Raw genomic sequence first — 15,828 nt, 5'->3', positions numbered from 1 at the left:
AGAAAAAACCCCTTGTTAACACTCTAGCGGCACATTTTTGCATCAATCCGCCCGGCCGTCCACAATTTCTTGTGAACACCTAGCGGTCGCTTTTTGCCTCAATATCTCAAACTTGGTCGGATGCTTATCTAGTTGAAAGCTCGGATGGTTCGAACAGGGCTCTGGGATGAAAAACAAGCAAAAGGGGAGCAAAAAATAAAAAAAAACCTTGTGAACCCCCAGAGCAATTTTGACCCAATCACATCAAATTTTGTCAGGATGTTTGTCTGGTGATAGCTCGGATGAGTTCGAACATGGGTCATTGGGATAAAAAAGTAGTCACGGGAGCTATAAATAAAAAAAAACCTTTTTTTAACCCCTTGTGGTCATTTTTTTAAACCCAATCATAAAAAAACTTGGTCAGAAGCTTGTTTTCAATTGTTGGATGAGGAACAGGGTCATCTTGAAAAAAAACTAGGTCACAGGAGCAAAAAATAGAAAAACCTTGTCCACTCTAGTGGTCAATTTTTAGCCCCTTTTCATCAAACTTTGTCAGGATGCTTTTTTAGATAATAGGGGGAGATTCGAATAGGGGTCATCTCGGATGAAAAACTAGGTCACCGGAGCTATAAATAAAAAAACTTGTTAACACTCAGGGTCCCCATTTTTGCATCAATCATCATAAAACTTTCAGGTGCTTGTCTAGTTGATAGCTTGGATGATTTCGAACATGGGTCATCTCGGATGAAAAAGTGGTCCCCGGGAGCAAAAAAATAGAAAAACCTTTGTTAACACTTTAGCGGTCACATTTTTGATCAATCATCATCAACTTGATCAAGACTTGTCTAGGTAATTTAATCGGATGGTTCGAAATGGTCATCTCGGATGAAAAACTAGGTAAGGAGTAAAAAATAAAAAAAACCTTGTTAACATCTAGTGGTCACAATTTTGATCAATTTCATCAAATTGGTCAGGAAACTTGTTGGGTCATTGCTGGGAAAAATCGAACAGGGGACTTTGGGATAAAAAACAGGTCACAGGAGCTAAAAAAAAAAAAATCTTTTTAAACCCACTCTAGGGGTTTACTTTTTGTAAACCCCAAATATTTTTTAAATTTGGGGCCCCTGAAAGTTTGTTTTTTTTGTTTTAAATAAAGATCGAACAGGGGTCATGCGGGATAAAAACTGGGTTCAAACCCCCCCAAATTATGGAAAAACCTTTGTTAACTTCTATGGTCAAAATTTTCAAACCCCAAATTATCATCAAACGGGTCAGTTTGCTTGTCTGGGAAATTTGCGGGGATGAGTTCAAATCGCTTTTTAAACTAGGTCACCGGAGCAAAAAATAAAAAAATCTTTTTTTAACCCAACTTCAATTGCTATTGTTTTGATCCAAGTATCCTGGAAATTTTGGCCCTGAAAGTTGTTTTTGATGTTTCTAGGTCAATTTGAATTTTTGGCCCACCGGGGAAAAAAATTTAAGGTCGAAACTGCTCAAAAATTGGAAAATTTCCTTGTTAAAACTGTGGGTTGTAAACTTTTTGACTCACCTGCATAGATTTTGGTCGGGAATGTTTTGTCAAAGAAATTTGGTTTGGATGATTTTTTGGATAATTTCGGGTGAACAAACTTTGGGCCCTTTCATGGCCCCTTTTTGTTTTTTTTTTTTTAAATCCTATCAAACACCTTCATTTTTTGCGAGATACAGATTATTGGACAGTGTTTTAGACCCCTGTAATTATGTTAAGGTCTAGTTTGAAAAAATACTTTTTCCCTCAACACTTTTTCCAGTTTGTTTTTTTAATTTTTAATTAATCAGCCCCTTGTTTTCGGGGAGTAAAAAATTAATAAATTAAAAAACCCCCCAATTACCCCACTAACAGAAACTTAACAAATGGTGTTTTGAACCCCTTTTTTTTTCATTATAAAAAAGTATAAAATTTTTTAGAAATTTAAAAATTTCTTTAATTCATTTTTGCTTAAAAAATTTTAAACATTTTTTTATTAAAAAAAATAAAAAATAACCTTTTTTATAACCCAAATGTCGCGCCCACTTAACGATAGGGGAAGGGTGCTCCCAAAAGGGGTTTTTGGGTTTTTGGGGGTTCTATAAAAATAAACAAATACGCCTCAGAAAATATTTATTATGAATTGAATTACGAAGTCTGGCTTCAGCGCCATGAAAAATTTTCAGTTAAGAGTGCAAAGACAAAATAAGTGAAGCAAATGAAAAAAAGATCAGAAATAATTTAACTTTGGTATGCTAAAAAAAATCTAATTTAAATTTATATAATTGATAATGAAGTTACCAAAATTTTATTTAACGTCTAAATATTTTCAATAAATATATTTTTTTTCTCTGAACTTTATATCAAATTTTTTAACAATAAACTTACCCATTTATTGGCTTGCTGATAAATGTAACAAAATTGAAACATGAATTAAACCTCTTTAATACTTCATTAAAGTTATTTTTCTACATTAATTTATATGAATTGATAATAAAGTTACAACTTATCTAAAATCTAAACAATTCAACTAAAATATTTTTTTTTCTTAATTTAATCAATTTATAATAAAATACCCTTTATTTATATCTAACTGTGGGTTTAGGATAATTATTTGTGACGCGGTGGTCAAGTCCACTTTAACGGTGTAAAACAGTTAATCATATTGTGTTTAATATCTTAAGTCAAGCGGCCTTGCCATATAACTTTAAAATATCGACAAATTTACCATACTGTCGGCGTAACGGCGGCCTAGGTAAAGTTGTGTGGTAAATTTTTTAGTTAAACATATCAAATGCAAGACAGCTGAGGTTTCGGTCCCAAATTTTTTTTGTATAATTTATCAATCGATTAAGAATTTCTTTTTTTTCCTTTAAAGATTATTAGGCGGTGTGTTTATTTTTCTTTAACTCTTCTCATTTAACTTTTGTGTTTTTAAATGTTGCTATCTCTAGCAAGTTTTGTGAACCTGAACGGAATGCCATAAATGTTTACATAAATTGCTTTTTCAACTATAGTTAAGTTTGGACGAAAAAACTTATTTCTGGCACTGCAAAAGTATACTAATATATATTTAACACTACACAAGAATAAAAATTATTAATTCCGGTATTATAAATTATTTCGAAACTAATAACAAAACTGACTTTTTAAATATTCCAATTTATTTGCATCTCATGTAAAGTGATAAAAATAGGGAGAGAAAATGGGAAAAAAAGAAATACTTTTAAATAATAATGTAATTTAATAAAAATAAGAATGTGGAGGAACTGTCTGCTTATTTGCAAATATGCAGACGGTTTTCCCCAAAATAGGAGAGAACAGTGCAGGGAGGAAACCGTCAGGGGAGGAACTGGTAGGGAGAGAATATTAGTCTGACTACCCTTTCCACAACGTGACATCTTAGATAATTCTACCTGGTTGGTAGCAATTAGAATTAAACTTCTTTGAAAAGCCATTTTTATTTTATTTGATTTGGACTTGAATGAGTTCAATATTGGGGAAGACAACTACCCCCCCCCCAATAGGTTTAATATTTGTAGTTCTTATGACCTCGGCACTTTAACAATGTTTATCTAGAGCGTTAATTATAAGAACCACCAACTCGATGCCTAAATATATGTTTTCTAGATAGTAGTGTTTTTCTGGCCTTTTATTTAAAAAATATATTGAGTCCCCTTTCTCTTTTTAAGGTTTAATTTGGTAATATTTTCATATTAGTTTCTGTCAGAAATTTGGGGGTTTCCGTGGCCGAGTGGTTAAGGGTCGTTTTGACTTCAAACTAAACTTGCCCCTCCCCGCTGTGGTTCGAATCCCCGAAAGGGAACCCTTTGGTTTCCTTCATGTAGGAAGCTATCCAGCTAGCTTACGGAAACGGGTTGCGGTGGTTCTACTCGGTGCCCGTTCGATGCCTGAAAATAATGCACGGAAAGGGCATCTGAAGGTCTTCTTTCACCAGTAAAGCGGAACGTCGCCGAAACTTGACCCTATACGTAGTGTCGGTGTTGACGTAAACCCCAAACAAACAAACAAAAAAACTATCAAGTCTGCTTTTTAAATTATCATCCGAAGTTTTTAAGGGATTTTGTCCGGTAAAAGTACGGTAATGTTTTTATTCCAAAGGATTATTGAGTTTCCAGTCTCATTGGCAAGTGAACTTTCCTTTTCCGGTTATCCCAATACAGAAAGGTACATACAATTAATACCTTGTTCGAAAATCCGCCTGAAACAGCAAAACACATGATTTATTTTACTAATTCCTATGCCTCAACAATGATGGTTATATATTTTTACTATCCGGACGTGCACTTCTTCGGTGAGCATTTGACTTTTCTGGGCCGCCAGTTGATGCCATCCTAACGAGCCTTTTTCATCCAATGAAACGAAATGCTGCCCGTTGAATTATGTTTTGATTTATGATCCGAATTAAATTTCATATCTAACATGCAGTCATTTAATCTTAAATTTTTTGTAAGAGAAACGTTAGTAGCATATATGCGATTAAACAGTAAATCCCTATGTATTTTAAGTATGTCATGAAATTTAGTAATCGACCATTGTATCAATTTGCCTTGGCATAGGTCTGTGTCACTCACTGCACCCAAATTAAATAAGTTAGACTCAATAGAAGAGAAAATAGCATTTTAAAAACAAAATCAAAATTTAATTCTTTTGAACAGGTTCTAGGATTTTATGATATTTATGGATTGGTCCATAAATTTATAATACCAATGTAAAATTTGCTGGGTTTTTTAGTATTACATTAAAATCCGCAGCTTAAGATAAGTTTGTTTTATTGACTTGTTTGTATTAAAATGCTTTGGTGTGCGTTTCCATCTTTGTATGATGATTTTGAAATATTTGTTAAAAGTGGAAAATTGAAAGTCATTCAAATTTGTTTCTGAATCTTACAATGACTGTTAACATTTTTAATCATATAATCTGTAACCTCATTCATTTTAACCTGAGTTTTTTTGTATACAAACTTTTACTATTTCCTTCACTTGATGTTGTAAATTTTATGAATATAAAACCTGAAAAATTAATGGATTGTCCAAAAATTTAACAGACTGCCGTAAATATCATGAAATCCTAGACCTGGGTTCAATGCATCTAGGGGAATATTTTTATCGTTTTAAAAACTTGTCTTGAAAATTCTTATAAATTGTGTTGGTAGTTCAACATATCCGCATATTGCAGTGTTTCTGCCAGAGCGGCGTTTTTGCGTTTTTGGCTGCACTATTTTCAGGCCCATGACGCAATGAAATTTAGTTAGTGCGCTATTTTGTGACTGCAAGAATTCAACACAAGTCAGATATACAGACTTATAAACCGTCAATTCAGTATAAAATGTACGAATGTTTACCGTGGGCATCCACTATAATTTTAATGAGAAATGAAATTTTACGGGTCCTGTGGTCCGGCGTTCATTTAGCCATTTCAACTAGTTAATAAACGCTTGCATTTATATACGTTACTGCATATATTGAAAGCCGCCAGACAAAATTATTTATTTTTGTAAAAGTCATAATTCTGCGAACGAATAACTGTCTGCTGGAAAATGCAGTCTGCGTATATGTTAGTGTTCATCTGTGCTGTTCTACAAGAAATTAGAAACTTCGAAGGGAGCGATAGCGACAGGAGATGTTTCTAATTTCTGTAAAACAGCTAAGGATGAACACTAACATATTTAGTGTCAAGCTTTATTTGGCCTTGATTAACGTCACTAGGCGGTACTATGAAGCACTATGAAAAATAGAAGGCGACTATGAACAAATTTCAATATAGTATTCGACTTTCTTTCTTCTATGAAAATTAACACACACATAATTTTTAAGAAATACAGCGTTATTATTGGATGACAAATAATCCAAAATAGCAGAGATTGACCAATTCTTCACGAAAAAATATACAAAATATTGTAAATAAAAACTTATAAAGTGTTACCTGTTTTTTTTTTTTACATTTTTGTTAAATTTATTGGCATGAACCCTTATGAATTTGAAATGACCCCTAAAATATCATACAGGGGGTCATAAAAGACCCCTCAGAAAATCAGAGCTGGCAGAAACACTGATATTGGCTTGACTTGTTATAGTAGCAGGGTTTGGCACTGTTTTACCTAGGTATCCAATAGGAATCAGTGCAAATGTAATTTATATAATTTTTTGTACACTTTATATTAATTTCATTAAAATTCAAGGCAAATAGATTTAAATTACAGGATGTTTCCTAGCTTTTTTGGGAAAGAAGCAAGTCGAAACAGTTCACTATTTCTCATAAAATTTGACTGTTGCAGGGCCTTTTTACCCTCTATTACAGGGGCCGGTATAGGGCTGCTTCCCCAAAGAAAATTTCTTTAAAATCATGCAGTTTTCCCCAAATATTGAATTTACATCAAGTTTTTTCTTCCCCTTTTGCAAATATACCATGTAATTTTTCCCCAAAATTAAGGGCTGGGCTGCTTCCCCAACTTGTGAAAAAAAGCCCTGTGTTGAGATATCTTTTTTTGAATTTGGGGAAAAAGCTATTTTGGATTGGAAATGGGAACTGCAGCCTTCTGTATACCCCCGGTGCTAGGGTGAAAATGTCCTGAATTATTAAAAGTACAAAATTAGTCATTAGTTATTGCTTTTATTTTCAGATGTACTCGGCGAGAGCTAAGATTGTAAAACCTCCGGGTGAAAAGCCTGATGAGTTCGAGTCCTCAATATCTCAGGTAAATAGAATCTATCATAGTTTATTTTTATTATTTTCTTATAAGTCCGATTTTAAAATGTGTTGGACCATATTGCAAGAGAAAAACAAGTACAACCACATGAGCAATATTCATACCTAATTCATTTTGTGCTTTCAGATCTAAAAATATTTTTGTACTCATTTTATTGTACTCGCTTAAATCACTTAAAGTTGTTAATAAACATGGTTTTTAAGTGTATATTTTGCTTAATTGTCATTTTTCTCTGGGTAAAACAAATTCCCAGGTGTACCTGGGATATTATTTAAAATTCCCAATTCAAAATAACACATTTTGGCCAATTTGGTCAGTACTTGCACCATTCCAAAAGAAGTGGGGAAAAACCCACTGCATCTGCTTATTATCACTGATCAAGTGCGATTTTTAAGTTGGCATCATTAAGATGAAGTGTGAGATATTTGAACAGTTCTTGGATTTTCTTTATTTACAGAATGTTCTAAACCCTATGTCATGATTTTATAGTGATTTATTTATTTCTGTTGCAGGCTCTCTAGAGCTGGAGATTGAACAGTGATCTCAAAAGCCCAGTTGAGAGAACTTTACATTACAGCAGCAAGATTAAATATATTATATTTGTTAGAAATAAATCAATAAAGTATTATGTTGCATAAAAGATTTCTATGAATAAGTTTAAAAGTGTAGTGTTATCATTTTACTATTTAAAAAACTTGATTTTAATAACTTTTGTAAATCTATCTAATTATATTGTTTCAAATGACTTGTTTTCAAGAAAAGACAGTTTCATGTTCCTTTTTTCATGTCATGAAGATGTTGCAGACTTATGCCTATAATTTCACAGTTCACAACATATTGATTTTTACAGGAGATCGATGTTGCTGGCAAGAAGGCCATAATTATCTTTGTGCTGTACCACAGTTGAAAAGCTACCAAAAAATCCAGACCCGTCTGGTGAGAGAACTTGAAAAGAAGTTCAGTGGAAAACATGTAGTTTTCATTGCACAGGTTTGTAAGTTGCAACTATTATTGAAAACATTGTGAAAATATGCAAACAGGAGATGCATATATGTTAGAAAATCTTTTATCCCCTTTTTATGGGGGCCAAGATATGATCAGAAAATATAATTTGAACAAAAAAGGTTGCAAGTATTACTGGAATATTACAACAAGTTTTCTTCAGAAATTTATATCATGAATGTTATAGAAATAATTGTTATTTAAAAAAGTTTATCTATAGCATTTTCATTGATAGACAATATTCTTAGATATATATGAAGTTTTATATTGATGATAAAGCGTGTGGTATTTTTTAAAAACAATACTTCATGATAGTTTTTCTTGGTTTAGATGTAAAAAAAAAGCAACAGGCTAAAAGAAACAAGTAACTGACAATATCTGAGCTAGAAGAATAGAGAACTTAAAATGTCTTACAAAATAATGAGTATGTTGACTTGAGTTATGGTTTATTTGTTGTATTTATTCTGGCAATAAATGAATATTAAGGAGTACCAGTTTGACCTTGAACTGTTACACTTCTATATATGCAAACAATGTTGCACTTGTGTATATGCAAACAATTTTAGCAGTAATAGCTGCTTCCTTTGCACTCTGTCGAAGAATTTTAATAGCATAAAGATGCAAAGATGTAAATTTACAGTTATGATTTTTGTATTGCTTTGTAACATTATTACTTGAATTGGTACCAAATTTATTGATTGATTTGAGAAACATTACTATTCAAACTCAGATTTGCACTTTGGGTCAATCAATTTTGCTTAAAATATGATTTGTTTCTTATTATTATAGAGGCGTATACTGCCAAAACCAACCAGAAAAACCAAGAATAAGCAAAAGCAAAAGAGACCCAGGAGGTAAAGTGATTTCCTCATATCCCCACAATATGGACATTCTTTAGTGTTTTCTTTTGTTTTTTCTTTGTGTTTTCTTTAGTTCTTCAATTCAATCATTTCTAGTATTAACAAATAGTTGATATGTGATGACAATAACATACAAGTTATTTTCTTTACTTTTAAAGAGGTTATTGTTAAACATGGAAGAGTTGTTCCTTATCAGCAGCATCAAATATAACAAGTTGCATAACTTTGGCAGACTTATTTAAGATTTTTGATCCTCTTGAGCTTAAAATTTATAAATATTAAACCAGAGCTCCAGATAGCGTGCGTATAAGCGTAAAATACGCATAGAAAATCTAAAATACGCATCACTTTCAAAATTCGTGCGTCACAGTTACGCACAACAAAATGAAAATACGCTCGTATGTCAAAATGTATGCGTGACAGAATATAAGTGTAAACATTTGATATGTAGAAAGAAAATGTTTTGAGCATAAAAATAAAATATATTTCCATTTTATTGCATTGAAAACTAAAAATTCTGTTGTCAACAACGCATGTTCAGACTTCCCGAAAGTTGAAAAAAACTGTCAGACATTCGGTCTGACAAACCATGAAAATCTGTCGGACCGAAACAAAATCTGTCGGACCAAATAAAATTGATCAAAATCAACGAAAAACTTGTGTTTGTATTTCTAAGACACTTTTTGTTTTTTATTTTTTTGCCGTAAAAATCGGCACAATCCGTACAGGAGATTTTCATCTCCTCCCTGTCATACACCAATGATTCATGGTTCTGCTTCCATTTTTCATTAAATTTTGTCTCAGGTCTATTCTTTTCATCCTTTTATTGCTGTTCTGCGCACTCTTCTGACGTAGATTTTCGTTTTTTCCAAGGTTTGGCACCTTTAGCGACGCCATTTTGTATACATGCGGCTTGGATAAAAGCCGGACAGTCGGACCGATCAGGAATAAAAAATTGTCGGACCTGATCAAAATTTATCGGACATGTCCGTCGGACCGACGTATTTCGGGAAGTCTGCATGTTAAAAACGAAAGTAGCAGGAAATACGGAAGGGGGGTAACTCCCGGAAATCAACCTGTGAAATTATTGATATAAATTTTTGCCAGATAATCATCGTAGGAGTTAACACAGTATTACGTTTGTTTAGGCATCTTATTAACATGCTTATGCCTCAATATAAACAAAAATATATTTTAATTTCTTTAACTTTTGTTGTTGGAACAAAATAACATGTTTTTCATCTGCAGTTTTGTACTCAATATTTTCGTACCCTGTCTACAGTTACGGACAATTTTCTCTCAGACCAATACTTTTTTAAGGAAAGATAAAAAGTCTTCTTTATGTTTCTTTAATTCTTATTTCAACTATAATTGTTCAAACTGGAGTACATGACAAGGTACATGCCAACAGAAATAAAGAAAGAAAACTATTGACTCCTAGAAAATAAAATAATTTCGGGGCTTCCATTAGTGAAAGTTTGGGAGTCATTTACTCTATCATTTTGTCCTGTGACTTCCAAAAATCAATACTTTTCCTTCTTTACCCATATAATGTGACCTCCAATATCAGAGATTTTGAAGTCTTTGACTTCCAAATTTTGAAAATGGAAGCCCTGATAATTTTGCTGTGTTTCCTAAACTTGAGTTCCAGTATACTTTGGAAGTATGACTTTACATGGCATGTTTTGTATTGTTTCACATTAAATCAGTATTTAATTTGTAAAGGTTTTTCTAAAGAAAGAAAATAAACAAACAAACAAATAAAACAATAAGTTTAATTTGTTTATAAAAAATGCAAAATGCTTTTTTGACAGATTTTACCCCTTAAGTTTTTCAGAATTTGCATTTTACCCCTCACTCTAAATTTTGAGGGGTAAAAACCCCTTGGCCAAAAAAATTATCTGGAGCTCTGTTAAGCTCAACTATTTAATGAATAGGGGAGCTATTGTACTTGCCCAGATGTCTGCAACAGCAAGTTTTTTTGAGTGTAGGTTGGTATCTCCAAATCTACTGCAGGGAATGGATTGAAACATTACACACTTATTTGAGAGCACATTGACACTGTTTAAGGTCAATAAATAAACATGGATTTTGAAAGAATTAAAGCCCTTTGTTAACTTGGAAAATTCTAAAATATCCAGGCTCTTGTTTTACTATCAAGCACTCAGAATAGCTGAACATATTTAAATCTCTATACTTTTGCAGAAACTTAGCATCTCCTGTTTAATTGCTGGATACATGTGTATTTTATAAACAATTACCTTTTTGTTTGTAGCCGCACATTGACTGCTGTACATGAATGTATATTGGATGATCTTTGCTTTCCATCAGAGATTGTTGGTAAACGTATCAGAATAAAGTTGGATGGTTCAAGACTCATCAAGGTTCATTTAGAGAAAACACAACAAACAAATATTGAGCACAAGGTAGAGGAAAATTTTATGATATATATATATGTACTCAACTGTCTGGAAGTGTTTGAAATATAAGAGAAATATTTAGCTTACCTATTTTAGTTTGTGATGAAATCTGAAAAAAAAATATTTGAACCACTCTGAAATCCTGTTCCTATGTTTTGTCAGTACTTTTGATTTATGAAGTGCTCTCAATAGGGCCTATATTTACTTTGTTAAGGGGTAAAGTACAATGTTACATAAACCATATTGCAACTTTTCTAAACCACTTGGCCACCCTTACTTAATCCACAAGGTTACTGCCAGCATTTATTCCATAGGCTTATTCTCTTATGGGCAATTGTAATATCGAAATATTTGAGGATTATAACAAGCATAGTTGAAGTTTGGTAAATCAAAGTGAAAGAGACTTGCGTAAGAATTTCCGGGGCATCTGGACTTGTGTATCGGTCTTAATTAAATGACCAGAATTCAAGCTGTCGAAGTTTGCAAGTGACTTTTTGAAAGGCATAACTATTGGAAAGGGCAATAACTTAACCAGCTTATACATATTTTTGCACATAGGAATGCATACAAAGTCTGTTAGATGTAATTAACATGCATGTTTAATTGGTAATCATTTGGACTCTAGAAAAGGTTTAAAAAAATCTTTCTTTCTGGGGATTAAGTGTCATGTAAATCAAAGGTTTTGTCTTGTTAAGGGTAAAACGTTCTTGATTAATTCTTTATGGACTGTGTAAAAACTTGGACTCATTGGAAAAAAACACCTCAAAATTTCAAGTGGTAAGGTTAAAAAATATATAAAGGGGGGGGGGGGAATCAGGACTTTTCATTTTATATATCGAGAAAATCAATCGGCTGGCTAATAGAAAGAAGTTCTACTGTTATTACACAGGTTATATAAGCAGAAAGAAGTTTTACTGTTTTTACACAGGTTATGTAAGCAGAAAGAAGTTTTACTGTTTTTATACAGGTTATATAAGCAGAAAGAAGTTTTATGGTTTTTACACAGGTTATATAAGCAGAAAGAAGGTTTATGGTTTTTACACAGGTTATGTTAACTAAGAAATGATGAACAAACAAAGACAAGCATATGACTGATAAACAGTGCTGATATGTTGTTCTGATCCTAAACATAAATGATATACAGTAAAAGAAACTCAAATTATTGAAGGGATGTTGCTAACAAAGGTCAGTTCCACCCAACAAACCTGCCTGCTCCTGAAAAGTAGTGTTATAATACTATATAAAATCATTCTGGAAACATTTAAATAATAATTACCTACTTCACAACTGGAGGTTAAAACTTTGTGAAGTAGATAATTAATATAGGCATCACCAAGAAGAACCTTTGTTAATTTTTCTAAATAAAACTTAGGAACCCTTTTAAAGAACTTAAATGTGTCTAATAACCAGGTTTCCTGAAAGACTGGAGTGGTTAAAATCAGATTCAAGCTTTCATCACAAATGACAAGAAGACAGTGTTCGAAATTAGCAGTAGTCCTATAGTCCCAGACTACTAAATTTCTCCTCGGGCTACCAACTTTTCACAGTAACAAGCCCGACCAGACTACTGCATTTTCAGAGGCAATATAAACAACTGTTTTGAACAAATGAATAATGCTAGTGAAATGTTTTTTGGGCTAGTGTATATTCCAATCTGGTAGTCTGACCAGCCTAGTTGATTCAAATCCTAATTTCTTACACTGAGAAGAGCAAAATATTTTTGAACTAACAATATCCTTAATAGTTTTATGAAATAACAAAATGAACTGATGAACATTTGAAGACAAGCATATAACTGATAAACATTGCTGATGATTTGTTCTGATCATTTTGACGTGAATTAAGTAATAATCTGTAAATTTTCTTTTTCCATTTTGTAAGTAGAAATATTTGGAAAATTGATATGATGAACATATATAGACAAGCATATAACTGATAAACATTGCTGATGATTTGTTCTGATCATTTTGACATGAATGCAATGATAATCTGTAAATTTTCTTTTCAATATCATAACTGCGACTTATTTTTCACTATCTGGACTTGAAATATTGGGAAAATTGATATGATGAGCATATATAGACAAGCATATAACTGATAAATAATGCTGATGATCTGTTCTGACCTCAATTTATTAACCCTCTCCTAAATTGAGCCCTGCTGAATTTGTTTATTGGTTTTTTTTTTTTTCAAAGTTGGAAAAATATGAAGTATTTTTATGCCCCCGCCATGTAATGGCCGGGGCATATAGTGTTACCCCGTTCCGTCCTTCCGTCCTTCCGTCATTCCGTCCTTCCGTCATTCCGTCCTTCCGTCATTCCGTCCTTCCGTCATTCCGTCATTCTGTCATTCCGTCATCATCAGTTTCCGTTCATTATCTTAGTAACGGTTGCACATATTCAACTCAAATTTGACATATGGATATGTCATGAAAAAATACAGGTCAAGTTCGAATTTGGTCATGGTTCAATGATTTTTGGCAGAGTTATGCCCCTTTTACTTTGAAAATAATATGAAATTTTCAGTTTCCGTTCATTATCTCCCCAACGGTACAACACATTCAATTCAAATTTGACATATGGATATGTCATGAGAAAATACAGGTCAAGTTCGAATTTGGTCATGGTTCAACGATTTTTGGCAGAGTTATGCCCCTTTTACTTTGAAAATAATATGAAATTTTCAGTTTCCGTTCATTATCTCCCCAACCGTACAACACATTCAACTCAAATTTGACATATGGATATGTCATGAGAAAATACAGGTCAAGTTCGAATAAGGTCATGATTCGATGATTTTTGGCAGAGTTATGCCCCTTTTACTTTGAAAATAATATGAAATTTTCAGTTTCCGTTCATTATCTCCCCAACGGTACAACACATTCAACTCAAATTTGACATATGGATATGTCATGAGAAAATACAGGCCAAGTTTGAATTTGGTCATGGTTCGATGAATTTTGGCAGAGTTATGCTCCTTTTACTTTGAAAATAATATGAAATTTTCAGTTTCTGTTTATTATCTCCCCAACAGTACAACACATTCAACTCAAATTTGACATATGGATATTTTTTTGGAATGCCAAGGTCAAGTTCGAATTTGGTCATGGTTCAATAATTTTTGGCAGAGTAATGCCCTTTTCACTTTGAAAAAAATATGAAATTTACAGTTTCTGTTCATTATCTACCCAACAGTGTTACATATTCAACTCAAATTTGACATATGGATATGTCAAAGGAATGGGCAGGTCAAGTTGGAATTTGGTCATGGTTCGATGATTTTTTGGCAGAGTTATGTCCCTTTCACTTTGAAAATAATATAGATACATCTTAGGAATAGACAGTTTAAGTTTGAATTTGGTCGTGGTTCAATGATTTTGGACAAACTTATCTTTCTTGAATATTGGATAAAATTTTGAACTTTCAGTTTCAGCACTGACATACTTTTGTGGAAATGTATGTAGCCATTATTTTGGCTACAAATATGAAATATGCTATTTTCAAAAGGATAAGACTGAATAATTTCAGTGCCTTGAACATTGTATGAAAATGGTTTGTGTTAACATTGAAAAGTTTAAAGGGCTTTGAACTTAAAATGAAAACAATAATTTGTGCAAACAAATTTGGAACTAAATATTATAACATCTGAAATTTTGGCTGCATGCGGGGGCATCCGTGGCATGATGACACATTTCTAGTTTGTAATAGCGTAAGAATAAACGATACGAACAGAATTTTTTGGGGAAAACTGCATGATTTTAAAGAATTTTCAAGAGGGGAAGAGGCCTTTAAACAGCCACTGCTATAAAAGAAAGAAAAAAAGCCTTATAATGGCCAAGCTTTGAATTTGGAACAGACCATTGAAAGTCCAAACAGTATTGAGCCTGGTTACACTGCATGAATGTGCATGGTGATCTGGCTCTATATTTGCAGTAAAGACAAATCACTTTTGATTTCAATAGTGGTCTTGTGATTGTTGTGCCGTGTTTATTTTATGTCAAACTGACATAAAAGAGTGGAAACAGGGCTGTTGACCTTTAAGTATTAATTCAGTGAAAGCAGCATTATATGATGAATAATCTTGACAAGCATATGACTGATTTATAATTGATGTCATACATATCTGATAATGCACACATTGATGATCTAGTTAATGAGAAACAGACAGTAAAAAATCTAATTGTGTAGGTACTTTTTATAATGCCTTTCTTTTTTTGTTTCAGTTGGACACATTTACAGCTGTGTACAAGAAACTTACAGGAAAAGACGTTAACTTTGAATTTCCAGAATAAATGCTTGTGTTTGTAAAGCTCTAAATAAATAAAGAGAAAAAAACTCAACGGTGTTATTAAAGATAAAAGAAATATGCTAAATCATGAAAAAACTTCCATATGGCTTAAAGCCATAAGAGGCAGGTGTGATTTTAGTGAGTTTTATGGATTGTTTCTATACATTGTTTATAATGGTCAATCTTGAATTTAATAATCTCCAAAAAGGATGAATGGTATTTGAGTTGCATTTCCATATATTATATGTGTGTGTATATAAAAGTAGGATATTTGATTTAAAGAATGGAAAATATCGAGAAATCTGGAAAATGAACATCAAGATTATTTTGGCTAAATTTGGTTTGTGTTGAAGAGATAAATCTGGATAAGATCTAAGCATTGTTCATAAAATCCTGTTTCGGATTTTCATAAATTGCATCCCAAGTACTATTTAATGATGTCACATTATTACCATATCTGTTCTTTTCTTTTTTGAAGAGCCTATCTTCATGCGTACAAATGTTTATTACCATGAGATGGTGTCATTTGCATGGGTCAAGGCA

At 32.6% G+C, this 15,828-nt stretch overlaps 1 protein-coding gene and 1 long non-coding RNA gene across 2 annotated transcripts; both read left to right on the top strand.

The window, feature by feature from the left end:
- The first annotated feature begins 3,275 nt into the window (after positions 1-3,275).
- LOC132746550 (small ribosomal subunit protein eS7-like) lies at positions 3,276-15,337 on the top strand. Its single transcript, XM_060735735.1, has 6 exons — positions 3,276-3,341; positions 6,630-6,704; positions 7,512-7,706; positions 8,508-8,572; positions 10,854-11,004; positions 15,221-15,337. The coding sequence occupies exons 1-6, from the start codon at positions 3,276-3,278 to the stop codon at positions 15,287-15,289; spliced, it is 621 nt and encodes a 206-aa protein (XP_060591718.1). The 3' UTR covers positions 15,290-15,337.
- On the top strand, positions 11,014-12,965 carry LOC132746551 (uncharacterized). The gene is made up of 2 exons (XR_009627992.1): positions 11,014-11,926; positions 12,044-12,965. It is a non-coding gene; the product is annotated as an uncharacterized LOC132746551 (long non-coding RNA).
- Positions 15,338-15,828: the final 491 nt, after the last annotated feature.

The sequence above is a fragment of the Ruditapes philippinarum genome, unplaced genomic scaffold (genome assembly GCF_026571515.1).
Source record: "Ruditapes philippinarum isolate M1 unplaced genomic scaffold, ASM2657151v2 ctg18500_1_1_1_1, whole genome shotgun sequence".
Classification (NCBI taxonomy): Eukaryota; Metazoa; Mollusca; class Bivalvia; order Venerida; family Veneridae; genus Ruditapes; species Ruditapes philippinarum.
Note: the sequence above shows the minus strand (reverse complement) of the source record. Positions and strands in the feature narration are given on the sequence as shown.

What these genes read in the sequence shown, in the direction of transcription:
- LOC132746550 (XM_060735735.1), top strand. Translation starts at nt 3,276, where the DNA reads ATGCAGACGGTTTTCCCCAAAATAGGAGAGAACAGTGCAGGGAGGAAA. An exon ending in AACCGTCAGGGGAGGAACTG is followed by an intron (nt 3,342 to 6,629) that starts GTAGGGAGAGAA and finishes TTTTATTTTCAG; the next exon opens with ATGTACTCGGCGAGAGCTAA. An exon ending in AAGCAAAAGAGACCCAGGAG is followed by an intron (nt 8,573 to 10,853) that starts GTAAAGTGATTT and finishes TTTTGTTTGTAG; the next exon opens with CCGCACATTGACTGCTGTAC.